Consider the following 14428-nt stretch of genomic DNA (forward strand, 5'->3'; position numbering starts at 1 on the left):
CAGGGATCACCACGACACCCCGGGAACCATAACTAGGGTGAGCGCCCCTGGGGTCAGCAAGGAGCGACTGGCAGCTGGTGGGGAAGTCCCAGCAGGACAACGGTTTGAGCAGCATGTCCCAACAAGTGCATGATGACCCCCAGCTGGACAAGCACCCCCTTGCCCCCACCCCTGTCCCAGCTCACCCGTCCGCTCTCCACGATCTCTCTCTGGAGATCCTTGGAGGCCAGGACCAGGACACGGATGGCCTGCATGAGGCCTGTGCAGGAGCCCAGAATCCTGTGAGACAAACACCACTGAGTGCCCTCTGTGGAGCAGCTGCCCTGCCTGCAGCATCTGTCCCCATCCTGCCTGCCTGGCTCTGTCCAGTGCTCTGATCATCACTCACCTCTCATTAACTTCCAGTTGGACCCCAGTGTCACCAGCCCGTGCCTTGCTCAGCATCTCCTGGTTGAGGGGAGAGAGGCTGTACTGAGCCCAGTACAGCCTCTCTCCCTGTGTCTCCCTGGCCTCTACAGTGGCCCCAGCAGGCCCCCAGCATCGTGCCTGCGGGCACCTCTCTGCTCGTGGTGACCCTCACCTCAATACGGGCAGATGCGACTTCGATGGCCGCGGCTGTCGCTGCCATCTCCTTGTCCACTAGGTCACCCAGCTCCTCCTGCTTGACGTCCAGACCTCTGGGACGCAGCTCCTGGGGACAAGATGGGATGAAAGAGACCATCCAGGACCACCACAGTCCCTCTGGCGGTGCCTGCCAGGGCCTGATCCCATCCCACTAGCCCTCCTGGGCCACCCACCTCCCCAGTGGCGCTGATCTGGCCCAGGTAGGCTGTCACCAGGCTGCAGTCAGCACTTGCGACCTTCCCTGGGTCTTGCAGGGCGCTGAGGTAGCTCACAGTCTCACTGCCACACTGCTTGCACAGCTCCAGCAGACCTGCATAGGCAGCATGGGGGGCTGAAGGGGCCACATGTTGGGGGAAGATGTCTGGTTCCTACCCTAGACAGCATCCTGCCTGTGCTGGCCTCTGCCTGCCCTGGTTTCTGCCCACTTCAGCACCCTACTTGCCCCAGCATCCTGCTCACCTTATTCCAGCATCCTGCCATGACCCCTGCACACCCTGACCTCTGCTCACCCCAGTATCCTCTTTGCCCTGGCGCCTTCCCACCCTGACATCTGCTCACCCCAGCCCCTGCTCACACTGATCTCCTGCCCATCTTGGTCCCTGCCCACCCCAGCCCTTGCCCACCCTGACCTCTACCCACCCACCATGTTCACCCTGATCCCCTGCCCATTCTGACCCCTGCTCAGGGGTCATCATCCCCAACCCCTGGCCTGGGGTAGCACTCACGGTCAGCAGGCTCCACAGGGGCCACATGGGAGGTCGCGCTGCCCTGCAGGAGGGTGTTGCTGACCAGGTGGGCGAAGAGTGCCAGGTGGGGCAGCAGGGAGCCCACGGCTGCGGCAGGACAGTGGGCACAGGCCTCAGCCCCCATTGCGCTGGCCACCCGCCCTGTGTGGCAGGGCTGTCCCCGTGCCCAGTGCCCGGGGCTGCCACCTCTCACCTGCGCCATCCAAAAGGTACTTGCTGTGTGCGTCCCGCAGCCGCTCCGCGCACTCGGAGGCTGCCAGCGTCTGGGACAGGAGGCAATCTGCAGGCAGACAGGAGGCAGGGCTCAGCTAGGAGCACAGGGAGCAGGCAGCCTGTGATAACACCAGATTTGGGAGCAGCAGGGGCATCACCTGCTGAGCCGGTGCAGCTGATATGAGCAGGATCCTCCATGCGAGCCAGGGCGTCCTGCACCATGCACTCGGCCTGGCGCGCGGTGCTCTGCAGCAGGGACAGCCGCTCCTCGGCCAGGCGCCGCTGCAGCGCCCGCTCCGTGCTCTCCTGCTGGGCCAGAGCCGAGCTCAGAGCCCTTGCTGGGCCACCGGGCACTCCCTGCACCTGGCCCACCCAAACCCCTCTGGTCTGGCCAGAAGGGATTGGCAGGACCCTTGTGGTACCTTGTCTCTCAGCTGGGTCTGGAGCATCTCCAGCTCTGTCCTGCTGCTCTCCTGCTCGTGGGTGAGCGTGTCCCGCAGCTGCTGCAGCTCAGCCTGCAGAGCTGCCATCTTGTCCCTGTGCTGCTCTGCTGCTTGGCTCAGCCTGCCCCTCTCCTGCTCCAGGCTGGCAATCCGAGTGTTCTGCTCTGCTCCTGCCTGGTGGGGCATGAAACAGCAGTTGGGGCTGTGCTGAGGATGAACCCTCCAGTTTGGGGACCCATTCTTCATCCAGGCTTGCCACCCCAACTGTCCCTGCTGGGTGCACCATGGCCTGCACAAGCACAGCTCCCTACACTGAGCAGCACTGATGATCTTATCTGGTGAAAACCGAGGCTCCTGGCAAGCTTTTTCACTTTTATCAGTGAAAATGCATTTTTATCACAACTGTCACCATCCTGATGGAGAAGTGGATGCAGGGTGCTGCCTCTGCCCCATCCCCATCCTGCTGCTGAGTCTGCCCACCTCATAGTTGGGTGACTGCAATTTCCTGCCAGCTTCTGCCTCCCACAACGAGCCCAGGCACCCCTGCTGTCTTCCACAGCTCTGTGGGCATGGGTTACCCTCTGGCACATCTTGCAGCGTGATGCTACACTGCTACCTGGGCTTACAGCAGAGACAGAGCTGCTGACTGACCCTGTTCTTCCAGGCATTTTTATTCCATGATCCCTGCTGCTGGAGCCCATTACTCCACATACTACCACACTCCGGAGCGTGAAACTCCCCTATGTGACATCAAACCTGCTCAGATGTGGCAAAGATGATGACAGGGAGCTAGTTTTCAGGCCAGTGGTGGGTATCACCTCTCAAATGGTAAAGGCCTAGCTACCCAGCTCAGAAGGGTGCTCTCACCTGTGTGCTGGACTCCAGCGTGCCCTGGAGGACCTGCAACTCTTGTCTGCTGGCTGCCAGCTCTCGCTTCAGTGTCTCCAGCACCTCCGCCTGCTCCTGAGACTGCAGCAAGGGGAGAGGGTGGTGGCACTGGTGCCCCACGGGGAGCCCCTGCTCATTCCTGGTGTGTCCCCCACCATCCCTACTCACCTTCCTCTGTGCCTGCTCGCTCACTCGCTGGAAAGAGTCCTCCAGCTCCTTCTTCTCCCGCTCCACATCCCCCTGGGCCTGCCTGGCCACTGTAATCTGCTTGGTCAGCTCCGCATTCTGGCAACATCAGAGAATGAGCCGAGCAGCCACCAGTATCAGAGGGCACGGCTGGGAGAGGGGGTGCCGGGGGGCGGTTTGGGGAGCCCACCTTGCGCAGCAGGTCAGCGTGGTTCTGCACCAGCTCGCTGTACTTCTCCTTCAGTTTGCTGTACCGCTGCTCGTTGGCCTGTGCCCGTCCTGCCACGCACACAGGGACACAGAGCTGAGCACCTGAGACCCCCCTTGCCCGGGGCTCAGCCCCACCCCACACCAGTGCTGGCACTCCCTGCTCACTCTCAATTTCTGTCAGGCTCCGCTGAGCCTTCTCTGTGTCCTCCCGCTGCTTCTTCAGCTCCTCCAGCTCCGCACGCAGGAACTCACTCTCGTCCTGTGCCTGCTGCTTCAGGTGCTGCTGCTCAGCCAGCTCAGCCTCCAACTCGCTGGCACGGCCACGCAGCTGCACGGCACCCCGTGCGCTCTGCGGGGACGGGTGGGGGCTGATGGTGCTGTTCAGTGCTTGCCAGGACTATTCAATGCCCACTGGTACCATCCAATGCCCACCAGTGCTGGCCAGCAGCCCCCCCCATGGGTATCACCCTGCCGGCCCCCAGGTGCAACTGGGCAAAGCACAAGGATGCTAGGCAGTGGGCCTGAGCCCACCCCCCCGACAGGGATGCAGCCCCCTGGCACACCTGGGGACCCCCTGTACAGGGGAAGCCACTGGGAAGAGGGCAGGACAGAGATCTGGTCACTGTCTTATTCACGCACCTCAGCCTTGAAGTTCTCCAGCTCCTCCTTCAGGGCTGTGATCTCCCCATAAAGCTGCTCAATTAGCCGGTCCCTAGGAAGGAGAGACATGGGATACACTCTCAGTGCCTCGGGGACACAGCCTGGGAGGGGAGGTGTCCCCTGTGTCACCATGGCTGCGATGCCATCCCAGACAGGGAGCTCCTGGTACCATCTTGGCCATTCTGCAGCATCGCCAGGATTGCTTACTTGTCATCCTTGTTCATCCCGTTCTGGCTGTTAAAGTTGAAGGGGTCACAGCTGAAGGAGCTGCCAAAGATGTCATCAAACTTGTTGTCAAACAGACTCTGTGGGAAAAGCAGGACAGACCTAGAGTGACCCCACTACCATGCGGGAGTCCTTGTCCCTCTATGTCCCCAGTGTCACTGCAAGCCAGCCTACGAGCTGCCTGGACACCGGGGCTGGCTCCCCCTGCTTCCAGGACACCGAATGTGACAAACTTGATGAACATGGGCCATCTGTGGTCCATCCCCACTTAACTGCTGGAGAGAGAAGATCCCCAAAGCCATGTCACTGCATGCTCCTTCCTATCCCCACTCAATGCCTGAGGACAACCCTTGGTGGAGAGGAGGTGAAGACCTAAAGGTCTCCATGGCAATGCTTGAAGACAAATCTCTCCTTTCTCACTGGAGGGCACCACACCACTGAGCAGCACTGGGAGAATTCAGGCTAGTTCAGCCCCAGCAGCATCCAGACAGGACATTCAGCATCCAGATGGGATAAGCAGCACCCAGATGGGACATCCAGCACCCAGACAGTCGCCCAGCACCAACCCATCTCTTCTAGTGACACTCCCCAGCTCCCAAGCCATCTCCACTGTCTCAGCCCTCACCGCTGCGTGGATTTAGAGAAACACCCCCGGCTCAGAGGCAGAGAGCCCCCACCATCCTCACCTGCGAGGCTGCGTCCATCTCCACCAGGTCTGTGATGGGCTCGCTGTCCGGCGAGGACGCCTCGGCGGGGATCACCACCACAGGGCTGATGTGCTCTGACAGTGCAGAGGCACGCAGGAAATTGGGAGGGTTCTGGGGAGGGAGTGGAGAAGGGCTAAGGTAGAAAGACTGGCACTGCTGCTGGACTGAAGGCACAGTTGGTTAAAATCCTGCCCTGGAGCCGAGCTGGCCATGCCTTGACCCATGAGAATGGAGCCAGGACCCACAGGGATAGAGTCAGGATGTGCAGGAATAGAATCAGAACTCATAAGGATGGAACCAGGACCCACAGGGATGGAAGCAGGACCCGCAGAGTTGGATTTCAGCAAGGGCTATGGATCAGTGAGAGAGGGGTTCCCAGCTTCCAGTCAGAGGGCAGCTACATCCCGTTGGATGCCAGCCAGTGAGGGATAAAAGAATCCTCAAGGCCCAGGAGTCCCACACTGCCACCAGACCTAAGAAGCTGGGAAAGGCAGCAATAGGCTTTTCTGGGCCTTTTGCCAGTGCCCCCAGTGCTGCCCCTGGGCACAGGGAACATGGGGACTGCAGGGTCTCACCTCTGGCAGCTGCGGGATCTGAATCAGCCGCTTGAAGTACTGCAGGTTGCTGGAGCGGTAGAAAAGGTCCTTGAGCCTGCAAGGAGCAGGGAATGGTTAGAGATGGTTCTTGTTCAACCTGGACAACCTCTTGCCTGGCTCTGGGGGGTCACCCAGCCACTGTAGTGCTCTAGAAGGGAATGTGATTTGCGCTGCCACCAAACTCAGGGCAGGTCCTGGAAGTCCTCCTGCTGTTGGAGGTTTATCTCATAAATCCCAGGCCTGATGGGCAGGGAGAAGGACCAGGAACTTGAGCGACCTGGTCTAGTGGAATGTGTCCCTGCCCATGGCAGGGGGTAGTACCTGATGACCTTCAAAAGTGCCTTCCAACCTAAACTACTTCCTACCTACTCGAAGTTATCAGGAGCAAGGGGGCTTCTTGCCTGGAGCCAACACCCTCATCTTCAGTTCTTGCAGGAGCACCCTCCCCAGAAGCAGGGTACCTCCCTCCAGTTTCGGGGAGGAGGGACAGTGGCCAGCCACACCACTCCTAGCTCCCATCTCTCCCAGTCACCTGAGCATCCCAGTCAGGATCTTGGCACTGTTGATCCCTGTCCCAAGGTTAGTCTCTGTGTGGTCAGAGCATAGTGAGCACTGCTATCTGCTCTTTGAGTTTGTGACCTTGAATCAAGCTGTCTCTCAGCACAATGATATCCTCCCCTGGCACCATGACATCCCCCTCCCTGCTCTTGGTGGCCAGTTTTTGTTTTGGTTACTCTAAATTATCATGTACCAGAGACCACAGCAAGTCCCAGCTCACCCATTTTTGACCTCAGTGCCTTGGGAGCACTCCCAGAGCACCAATGCTCTGGGTCTGGGCACTTACTTTCGGAACTGCTCCAGGAAGCGATCCCGGTGGCCCTGCAGTGTATCTGCTGGCAGACCTAGAAGAAGCAGAAAGCACAAATGTCAGCGGGTGTCTTCATGGATGAGGGAAAACCCATCAGCACAGCCACATGGAGACAGCTCTTTCCCAGAGACGGCCACCCTCCCTTGGGGGTCCGACTACTGCACACAGTGTCCTGCTGCAGGAGGGGACCCCACCCCACACTCCTCAGGGCAGAGAGAAGTGTGGGCTGGTGGCTGCCATAATTCCAGATCCCGAAGGATATGGCTTTTGCCATGGTGACTCCCTTCACCCCCCAAAAGAGGTGGGGGAAGAGGTGGTGGTAAACAGCCCAGGCTGAGCAGAGTGGTGGACCCAGTGCCTCCCTGTGTGTCCCCCCCGTCAAAGGCAGTGGTGCTGGGGACACTCACAGGAGTGGAGCTTGAAGAGCAGCTTGACAGTGTAGTCATAGAGGTGGCTGCAGTCCAGGATCACCTGGATGAGCGGGGCCAGACGGCACTGCCCTGCTGCTGTCACTGACACTGAGCGTGACATGTCCAGAGAGCTGAACACTGCAGGGAAGGAGTGCAGCATCAGATCCAGCAGCAGCAGCACCCCAGGGTGCCACACTGTGTCTGCCAAATCCACAGATGTCATCCAGAGCAAGACACCCACTGGCCCTTAGGAACACAGCCTGCCACCCTGCAGTTTGTGAGCTCAGTGGGAGGCAAAATTCCCACCCAGGTCTCCCACCCAGAATTGGAACACGCCAGCCTGGCACCATAGGCCTCCAACCAGGACTGAGCCCCAGCCATGTCCCTGGGCAGAGCTGACACGTGAGCCTGTGCTCTGCCTGTCACTGTTGTCCCACTGGCCACTGGAGTGTGCTGGGTGTGCCAGGTGGAAGATGCTCCAAAACCAGCTTGGAGCAGCTGAAGACCATCTCATTCCAACACCTTCCACTAGACCAGGGTGCTCTAAACTCTATCCAACCCAGCCTTGAACTCTTCCAGGGATAGGGCAGCCATAGCTTCCCCAGACAACCTGTGCCAGGGTCTCGCCATCCTCACAGCCAAGAATTTCTTCCCAATTTCCCGCCTAACCCTGCCCTCTGTCAGTGGGAAGCCATTCCCCCTTGTCCTGTCACTCCATCCCTTGTCTGAAGTCCCTTTGCAGTGCTCTTGGAGCCCCTTTAGGCACTGGAAGAAGCTCTAAGGTCTGCCTGGACCCTTCTGTTCTCCAGCTGGACACCCAGCTCTCCCAGCCTGTCTCCAGAGCAGAAGGGCTCCAGCCCTCAGAGCATCTCAGTGGCCTCCTCTGGACTTGCTCCAGTAGCCCCATGTCCTTCCTGTGCTGGGACACCAGGGCTGGAGGCAGCTCTGCAGGTGGGATGTTACTTAAGCGGGGCAGAGGGGCAGAACTGCCCCCTCACTTGCTGCCCATGCTGGGGGATCAGCCCAGGGCGTGGGGGGTTTTGGAGCACACATGGCTGGGGCATGTTGAACTCCTCATCCTCCAGCACCCCCACGTCTTTCCCAGCAGGGCTGCTCTCCATCCCTCCATCCTTCAGCCTGGATTGATACCAGAGGTTGCCCTGACCCAGGTGCAGCACCTTCCACTTTGCCTTTAACCATAACTCAGGTGAAGTGCCCATAGAAGAGCTGAGCTGTGATGGCCTCAGCCACCATCCCCGGTCAGAGCCTCATCCAGCTCGGATCAGCCCCACCAAGGGGCTGGACTCCAGCAGATCTCTCACTCCACCATGTCTCAGAGTAATGGAGGCCTTTACCTGTCTGGAAGAGGTTCAGCTCACACTCCAGGTAGTCAAACATCTCCACCGTCAGCTGAAAACTAGGAAACAGGGTTGAGGATGGTTGGGGACTGTCTCCAAGGACACCCATGAGGAAGGGTCCTGTCCCTGCTTGGTCATGCTGCTGGTGGGGTTGGGCAGATCGTGCCACCCACCTGCACCCACTCCCTCCCAGACCTTGCCCTGCCCTGCACTCACAAGTTATTGACATCATTCTCCCCAGCCTCATCAAGCTGCCGGTCAGACATCTGCAGATTTCCAGGGAATCGGGGATTCTGTGGGGAAAACAAGAGTCAGGAAAGGGTTCCAGAAAATCTCCTGGTCTGGCCACAGCTCTGGGAGCACCAGGGCTGTGATCCTGCAGCCTCAAAGTCAGCTCGTGGATGAGCCAGGGGAGAGATGTGGGGGAAAAGAGAGGTAGCACAGGGTCTCTGAACCCTGGGTGACCACAGCATCCCTAACCCCCAGCATCTGTTCTCTTCCCAGCAAGAAAAGCTGATTCTCCCTGGGCTGAGAAACCTGCCTAGCAGGGAGCAGACAGGGCTGCCAGCAGAGAACTGGACAGGATGGAGTGATATCTGCCCCAGGGGGTACCTGCCCTGGCCTTTTGGGGAAGGTCACATCACACTTCCAAAACAGGGTGATGGGCACAGAAAACACCTCTTTCCAGCAGTTTTCCATCTAGGATAGCTGAGGAAGAATGGAGTTGTGTGTGTCTCCTACTACTTGTAATCCACCAACTCCCAGCCCAGCCCAAGGAGCCCTGGGCCACCAGGAATCCTGCCACCCCTGAAGCATTGGTCCTTGGGCCATTTTTGATGGCCACTGGCAGATTTGGGAATATTTCATGGAGGCAGCAGGATATCAATGCTGGTACCTTGCTGTCACCCCAGTGCCCACCCCTTGCTACAGCCTTGGGGACAGGGAGGCTTACCTTGATGTGAAATTCCATCTTGGTTCTCAGCAGTTTGAGGTAGATGCTGCAGAGCTGACCGTAGCCCTCGCTCAGGTGGCCCTGTGGGGACCCCAAAAAGCTGCTGAGATCCAGGGCAGGCTGTGAAAAAGCCTTCTGCTGTAGAATGACTGACCCCTCCCTTATCTCCCCAAAACCACAGCCAAACCCTCCTCACTAGCACCTGGATCCAGACTGGCTGAACTGAAGGGATTTGGTCAGACCTTCTCATCACCTTCTCTGCATGTTTCAATGCTTCATTTCACTGTCAGAGCTGAGTTTTTATTGGGTTTTGCCATAAAACAGGAAGGAGGCATTTGATTTTGGTGGAAGGGAACACAGAGTGCAACTGAAACCCAGCCCAGGTAGGTGATAACAGCCACAGGTCAGCCATGGCTGTGCTCTGCTTCCTGGGAGAGGGAATCCCCCCAGCCCACACCCCCCCCAGCCTGGCCACGGCACCCCCAGGGTCTCCCCACCATGGCTGGCAGGTTTGGTCACCTACCCACATCCTGCTCATGTCACTCAGCTCATTCTTGTATCGCACAGAGTCTTTCAGGACCTGGGGAATGATGGCGACAGTCAGTAGGCAGAGCACCAGGACACAGTGTTCCATCCTTGGAACCAGGAACTGGGTGATAAATGGGAGGTCTTGATGCATCCCCAACCCTTCACTGCTGCCAGCAGCCCCGGGTGCCTCCAGCTCCCCAAGGAGGATCCTTGCTGACGGCCCCTGCGCGCACGCCACTGCAGGTGCTGAGCAGCTTCCTCTGGCACTGCAGACGGCACTGGGGTTTGAGGCACTCTGGGTTTTGGTCAGGGAGGGCTCTGGCACCCAGGACTGACCTGCAGGAGGGCACTGACCCTTTGGGAGAGCTCCAGCACTGATGTACCCATAGGATTTACCCACAGGAGGGCACCAACCCTCCAGGAGGGCTCCAGCTCCAGGCCCTGCTCAGGACTGACCCCTGGGAGCCCAATGACCCTCTGGGAGGACTCCAGTCCCCAGCCCAGGACAGACCCCCCAGACGGACCCTGACCCTCCAGCACCTCCCATCAGCCGGTGCAGCCCTGCAGGGGAAAGGATTTGGCCCCAGGCTGAGCTGTGGGCACTCACATTGGAATGTCCATCCCGGAGGAGCTTGTGGAAGACATGGCAGAACTTCCAGCAGAGCACGGCGTTGCCGGACAGCGGCAGCCGGTTCACCACTGACCAGAAGGTCTGCGCTCCCTTCTCGTGGTGCGTGCCCAGGATGCACGGTGCCGGTGGTCAAGGAAGCACTCCTCTGCCCTTTGCTGATGGAGAATGGCCACCCAAAGACAGCTGCAGCCAGAGTGGCCAGACCACCACAGGGAGCTAATGATGACAGGCATTCGCTGTCCCCAAAGCGGCACAAGCCACCCTCTCCCTGCCACCAGCCCTGCTCTGGGAGCACCATGGCACGTGCAAGGCTGGGGCTGTGCCTCTGCTGAGCCTTCCCAGGTGCCTGCCTGGGATGCTGGGGATCCACTTTTGGTGGCAGCCTACTGTGGGCACCTTCCCCTCCTGCCTCCTCCTGGGACGGCAGTGCTGGGAGCACCAGCCTGGCACCTACCAACATTCAAAGGCTGTGACAGCAGTAGCAGGGATCCCGTGCCATGCTGGAAAAATATCCAATGTTGTTAATAGCCCTCAGCCTCCCAGTGCCCTGGGCACCTCTCCCCACACACCCTCTTGATGCTGCCCCTTTTCCAGGCAGCCCCAGCCTCACTCCCACAGTCCCATGGCCATCTTTGAGAAGGATATTCCTGGCATGTTTCTCCTTGACAGCCACTTCCTGTGCATTAATGGCCTTATTGATGCTGACGGTCTGCAAGAGAGAAGTGATGGGGGGGTGAGAAGGAAAAGGTTGAGGCTCCCTCACGGTCCCCGCCTTGTTCACTGAGACCCTCCAGTTCTGCAGTGGCTGGTTCCATCCAGGTCCCCAATCCCTGCTTGTGCCAGATGGATGCTGACCTTTCCCAGATGCCTTTCTGGGATGCAGTTGGCATCCACCAGGTTCAGCTGCTGCCAGGACTCATTTACTCAGGATAATAATGAAGCAATTAAAGCAGTGCCCACAAAGAACCCTCTGCTGCCCTCAGAGTGGTGAGACAGGCAGAGGGAGGACAAATTCCTCCCCTGCCTTTGGATCGTGGGCAGCAGCTGGGGTGCTCAATGGGGAGGACAATTTGGGGGGGCACAAAAAATTGGGCAGTAGGATGGCAAGACCACTGCCAGGGCTGCCTGGCAAAGGTCGAGGCTACTCCATGGATTAGAGGGACAGGAGTGAAACCCACAGGCAGCACTTGCCATGCAGGTGTTGAGGACCTTGGGGAGTCCACGCTGAAGAGCCTTGGCACAGCCAGCCACCATTTATCCTATGGAATGCAGTGGCAGCCACTGGAACAATTTTCCAGGCAGGATTTCTCACTCTACCCCATTTCTGATCCTTCATGGGGACACAAAGATGCCAGCTCAGGTTCATCCTCTCCCCAGGCTCCAACATCACCAAGTGCTTCCTTGGCACCTGCTCCAATGAACATCCTGCTGCCAAGGGAAGGAACCGCCTGGCTCAGCACTGCCAGAAGCAGCTCATTACTGATATAAACCAATTAAAGTTGTGAGATTAATTTCAGTGCCTTTCTCACTACAATCATTGCTGCAACCCTGCTTCCTGGTCCTCTCCTGGTGGCCCCACGTGGCTTCATCTATATGGACTCCAGTGAGTCTGTGCTGAGCAGGGCTGGAGGGGCCCACAGGAGCCTGAAATGTGGTGGAGTACAGCCCAAATCCCCCAGGAAGCCCCTCTGCCACCAAAGCATGTGCCAGCTGGAGCAGGAATGATGATAGCCTGAGACAGACGAGACCCCACCCCCAGCTGCACCCCAGCCCTGCACCCCAGCCCAGAGCCAAGCACCCCCTCAGCTGAAACTGTGTCAGAAACTGCAGGGATGCCACTGCTCTGTGGGGTTTGCAGCCCTATCCCTACTGGCTCTGGGTGGTGACTGTGGAGGTGACCAGTAAGGACCATGGAGGTGACAGAGGAGGTCACCAGCAAGATGCAGGTGTCAGGGGACCCAAATTCTTGTCAGGAAAGCCATAAAATTAAATTCAGCATTAAAAAAATGCCAGTCTGGATGACCATGTCCTAGAGGCCTAGAGCAGGATGCCTGCATCCCAACATCCATCTGGGACACGTGTCATGGATCCAGCTCCAGGGGCAGCTTGTCCTCATTCAAAATCCCAGTCTTCAGCCCCAAAACCTCCAAGACTGTCAGGACAGCTGTGATGAACCAGCGGGCACAGCGACAAGTGCCAGGATAAATGCACATTCCACCTCAGAATGGAGTCCTGGCCCACAAGGAACAAGGCAAATGCAAAGCCAGAGCTGGGGAGCAGAAGCTCATAGCCAGAAGTGGGATGCAGGCCTCACTTTCCCAAAGCTGCTCCTACTGTCCTTGAACGACCAGAACAGGGGTGGTCTCCGGAGGGAAGCTTTGCTGCATCCCTGGGAAAGCTAGAAATGGAGCTCCCAGCTGAACTGCTCTTTCGTGTCAGCTTTTGTCCAAAGGAAGGACACTTTTTTCTAACTAAGGAAGCCCCAGTGACCTCCAAGAGTGAGAGGACACAGTGGGAGGGTGATGGGGGCTGGCAGCCCCTGGTTCCAGGCAGGGACCAGCTGGAGCTTCCATCCCCAAGTTCCTCAACTCCATTTGAAGCACACACATCCATCTGGAAGGCAGAAAGGTTTCCAAGGAAAAGCTGCGTCTCACTTTCTAGGTGTAGTTGTGGACAGCCCACTTTCACACTGCATCCCCAGGAGTGCAGGGCGGGGGTCCCATCCCCAAAGCCACCTGGGGTCTGCCCAAATTGCCATAATCAGCATCTCTGGCAGCGCCCACATCAGCAAACTGGGGGAGCACAGAGCAGGAGCAGGAGACCAAGGCTAGAATTGTCACCTCTGGGGGACAAGTGGGGTCAGGGAGGGTGATTTGACTGTAAAATTGGGTCAGAGCAGAGGGAAATTCGGGGCTGCCTGGACAGCAAGCCCAGACCCCTTCCCCACAGAGGGTCTTTCACCCTGACTCAGAGATGCCGCTCCCCACCACCATCCCACACCTGCAGCTGATGGAATTTTAATTTAATTATGAGCTTCCAACCTATGGAGGTGACTTCTGACCCAGCAGGACACATTTGGGCAGCACGGCCAGCCCTGCTCCAGTTTTGTGAAGAGGGCAGGGGACATGGGGCAGCCCCACACCTCACCCTGCTGCTGGGACAGGAAACCCTGGAGTTTCCTCCTGTGCAACGGGCCAGGCAGGAAGCAGGAGGAGAGTGCAGAGGGGTCGATTGCAGACGGAGATGTGTGAGCGTGACACTGTCATCTGGTCAGCCCTGAGGAGCCACAGGGCCAGGACTGGGCTCAGTGGGGCAGGGCGTGGGGCAAGGCTGCGCACGGGGCTCTGCCAGGCTGGGGAGTGGCTCCATGGGTGCTGCAAGGGCTGGGAAGGCTGCAATGGAATGCTGCAAGCACTGTTAGCTTTCCAAGCGTCACTAGAGCAGGGTGAGGAAAGCCCACCGACGTGTGCATGGAAAGGCACAGGCCATTTGGGAGAGGAGCAGTCTGGGACTATCTATCCCCAAGCAATGACATCTTTCCAATCGTCTTTTCCTCCCTCTGCAACATCAAGGGGATTCCCAGAAACCTGTGGAAGGTCTGCTGCCTGACAGGCCACCATATGGCTTGACAGGCCACCACAGCTTTGTCCCACAGGAATTCCCAACCCCTGATCTGGCCCAGACCTTCTCACATGGAGATGCCACAGCAGGGCAGAGCCATCAACAGCTCCGCACGAGGGTGACCCACGGACCAGCTCTCACGTCACCTCTCCAGGCACGTATCTGCAGGCTGCAGACACAGAAGCCCAAAACTCCATGAAGGAAGAGGATCAGGATGACAGAGGCTTTCTGAGCCCTGACACGCACTTCCCTCTGCCACACACACCCTCACTCCCCGCCAGCTCTTCCCAGATTGCTCTCTGAATGCAAAATTTCCCATTTGAAGGCAAAGAGCCAAGCTTGGCTCAGGAGCAGCACAACGCCTTCCTGCTTCTTTCATTTCCAGAAGGAAACGAGTGTTGATTAAAGAATCCAGAGCTACTGCAAATTATTTGGACAAACTGAGTAAGTTGCAGTGCAAATCCTCTTAGTAATGCTCCCTCATTTCTTCTTAATTCCTTTCTATAAATGGAGAGCCGGGATGGAGCCTACCTCTGGAAAACTGCTCACAAGCCCTGCAGTC

The 14428-nt window shown here is 58.2% G+C and overlaps 1 protein-coding gene across 3 annotated transcripts in view; it reads right to left on the bottom strand.

Annotated features, from left to right (window-relative positions):
• The window catches only part of HIP1 (huntingtin interacting protein 1), a 43934-nt gene that overhangs the window by 4118 nt on the left and 25388 nt on the right, over positions 1-14428 (bottom strand). For all 3 annotated transcript variants that reach the window (XM_063173986.1, XM_063173985.1, XM_063173987.1), the window contains exons 2-25: positions 10891-10954; positions 10222-10364; positions 9610-9666; positions 9087-9167; positions 8351-8427; positions 8132-8193; positions 6774-6914; positions 6343-6400; positions 5478-5553; positions 4882-5013; positions 4178-4275; positions 3950-4022; positions 3476-3659; positions 3291-3379; positions 3083-3199; positions 2894-2995; positions 2006-2200; positions 1742-1889; positions 1564-1650; positions 1350-1457; positions 798-934; positions 581-691; positions 389-447; positions 186-279 (exon numbers count right to left, since the gene is read on the bottom strand). In XM_063173986.1, coding sequence (XP_063030056.1) covers positions 186-279; positions 389-447; positions 581-691; positions 798-934; positions 1350-1457; positions 1564-1650; positions 1742-1889; positions 2006-2200; positions 2894-2995; positions 3083-3199; positions 3291-3379; positions 3476-3659; positions 3950-4022; positions 4178-4275; positions 4882-5013; positions 5478-5553; positions 6343-6400; positions 6774-6914; positions 8132-8193; positions 8351-8427; positions 9087-9167; positions 9610-9666; positions 10222-10364; positions 10891-10954 — 2493 coding nt within the window. The remainder of the gene's footprint in view (positions 1-185; positions 280-388; positions 448-580; positions 692-797; positions 935-1349; positions 1458-1563; positions 1651-1741; positions 1890-2005; positions 2201-2893; positions 2996-3082; positions 3200-3290; positions 3380-3475; positions 3660-3949; positions 4023-4177; positions 4276-4881; positions 5014-5477; positions 5554-6342; positions 6401-6773; positions 6915-8131; positions 8194-8350; positions 8428-9086; positions 9168-9609; positions 9667-10221; positions 10365-10890; positions 10955-14428) is intronic.

The sequence above is a fragment of the Melospiza melodia genome, chromosome 21 (assembly GCF_035770615.1).
Source record: "Melospiza melodia melodia isolate bMelMel2 chromosome 21, bMelMel2.pri, whole genome shotgun sequence".
Classification (NCBI taxonomy): Eukaryota; Metazoa; Chordata; class Aves; order Passeriformes; family Passerellidae; genus Melospiza; species Melospiza melodia.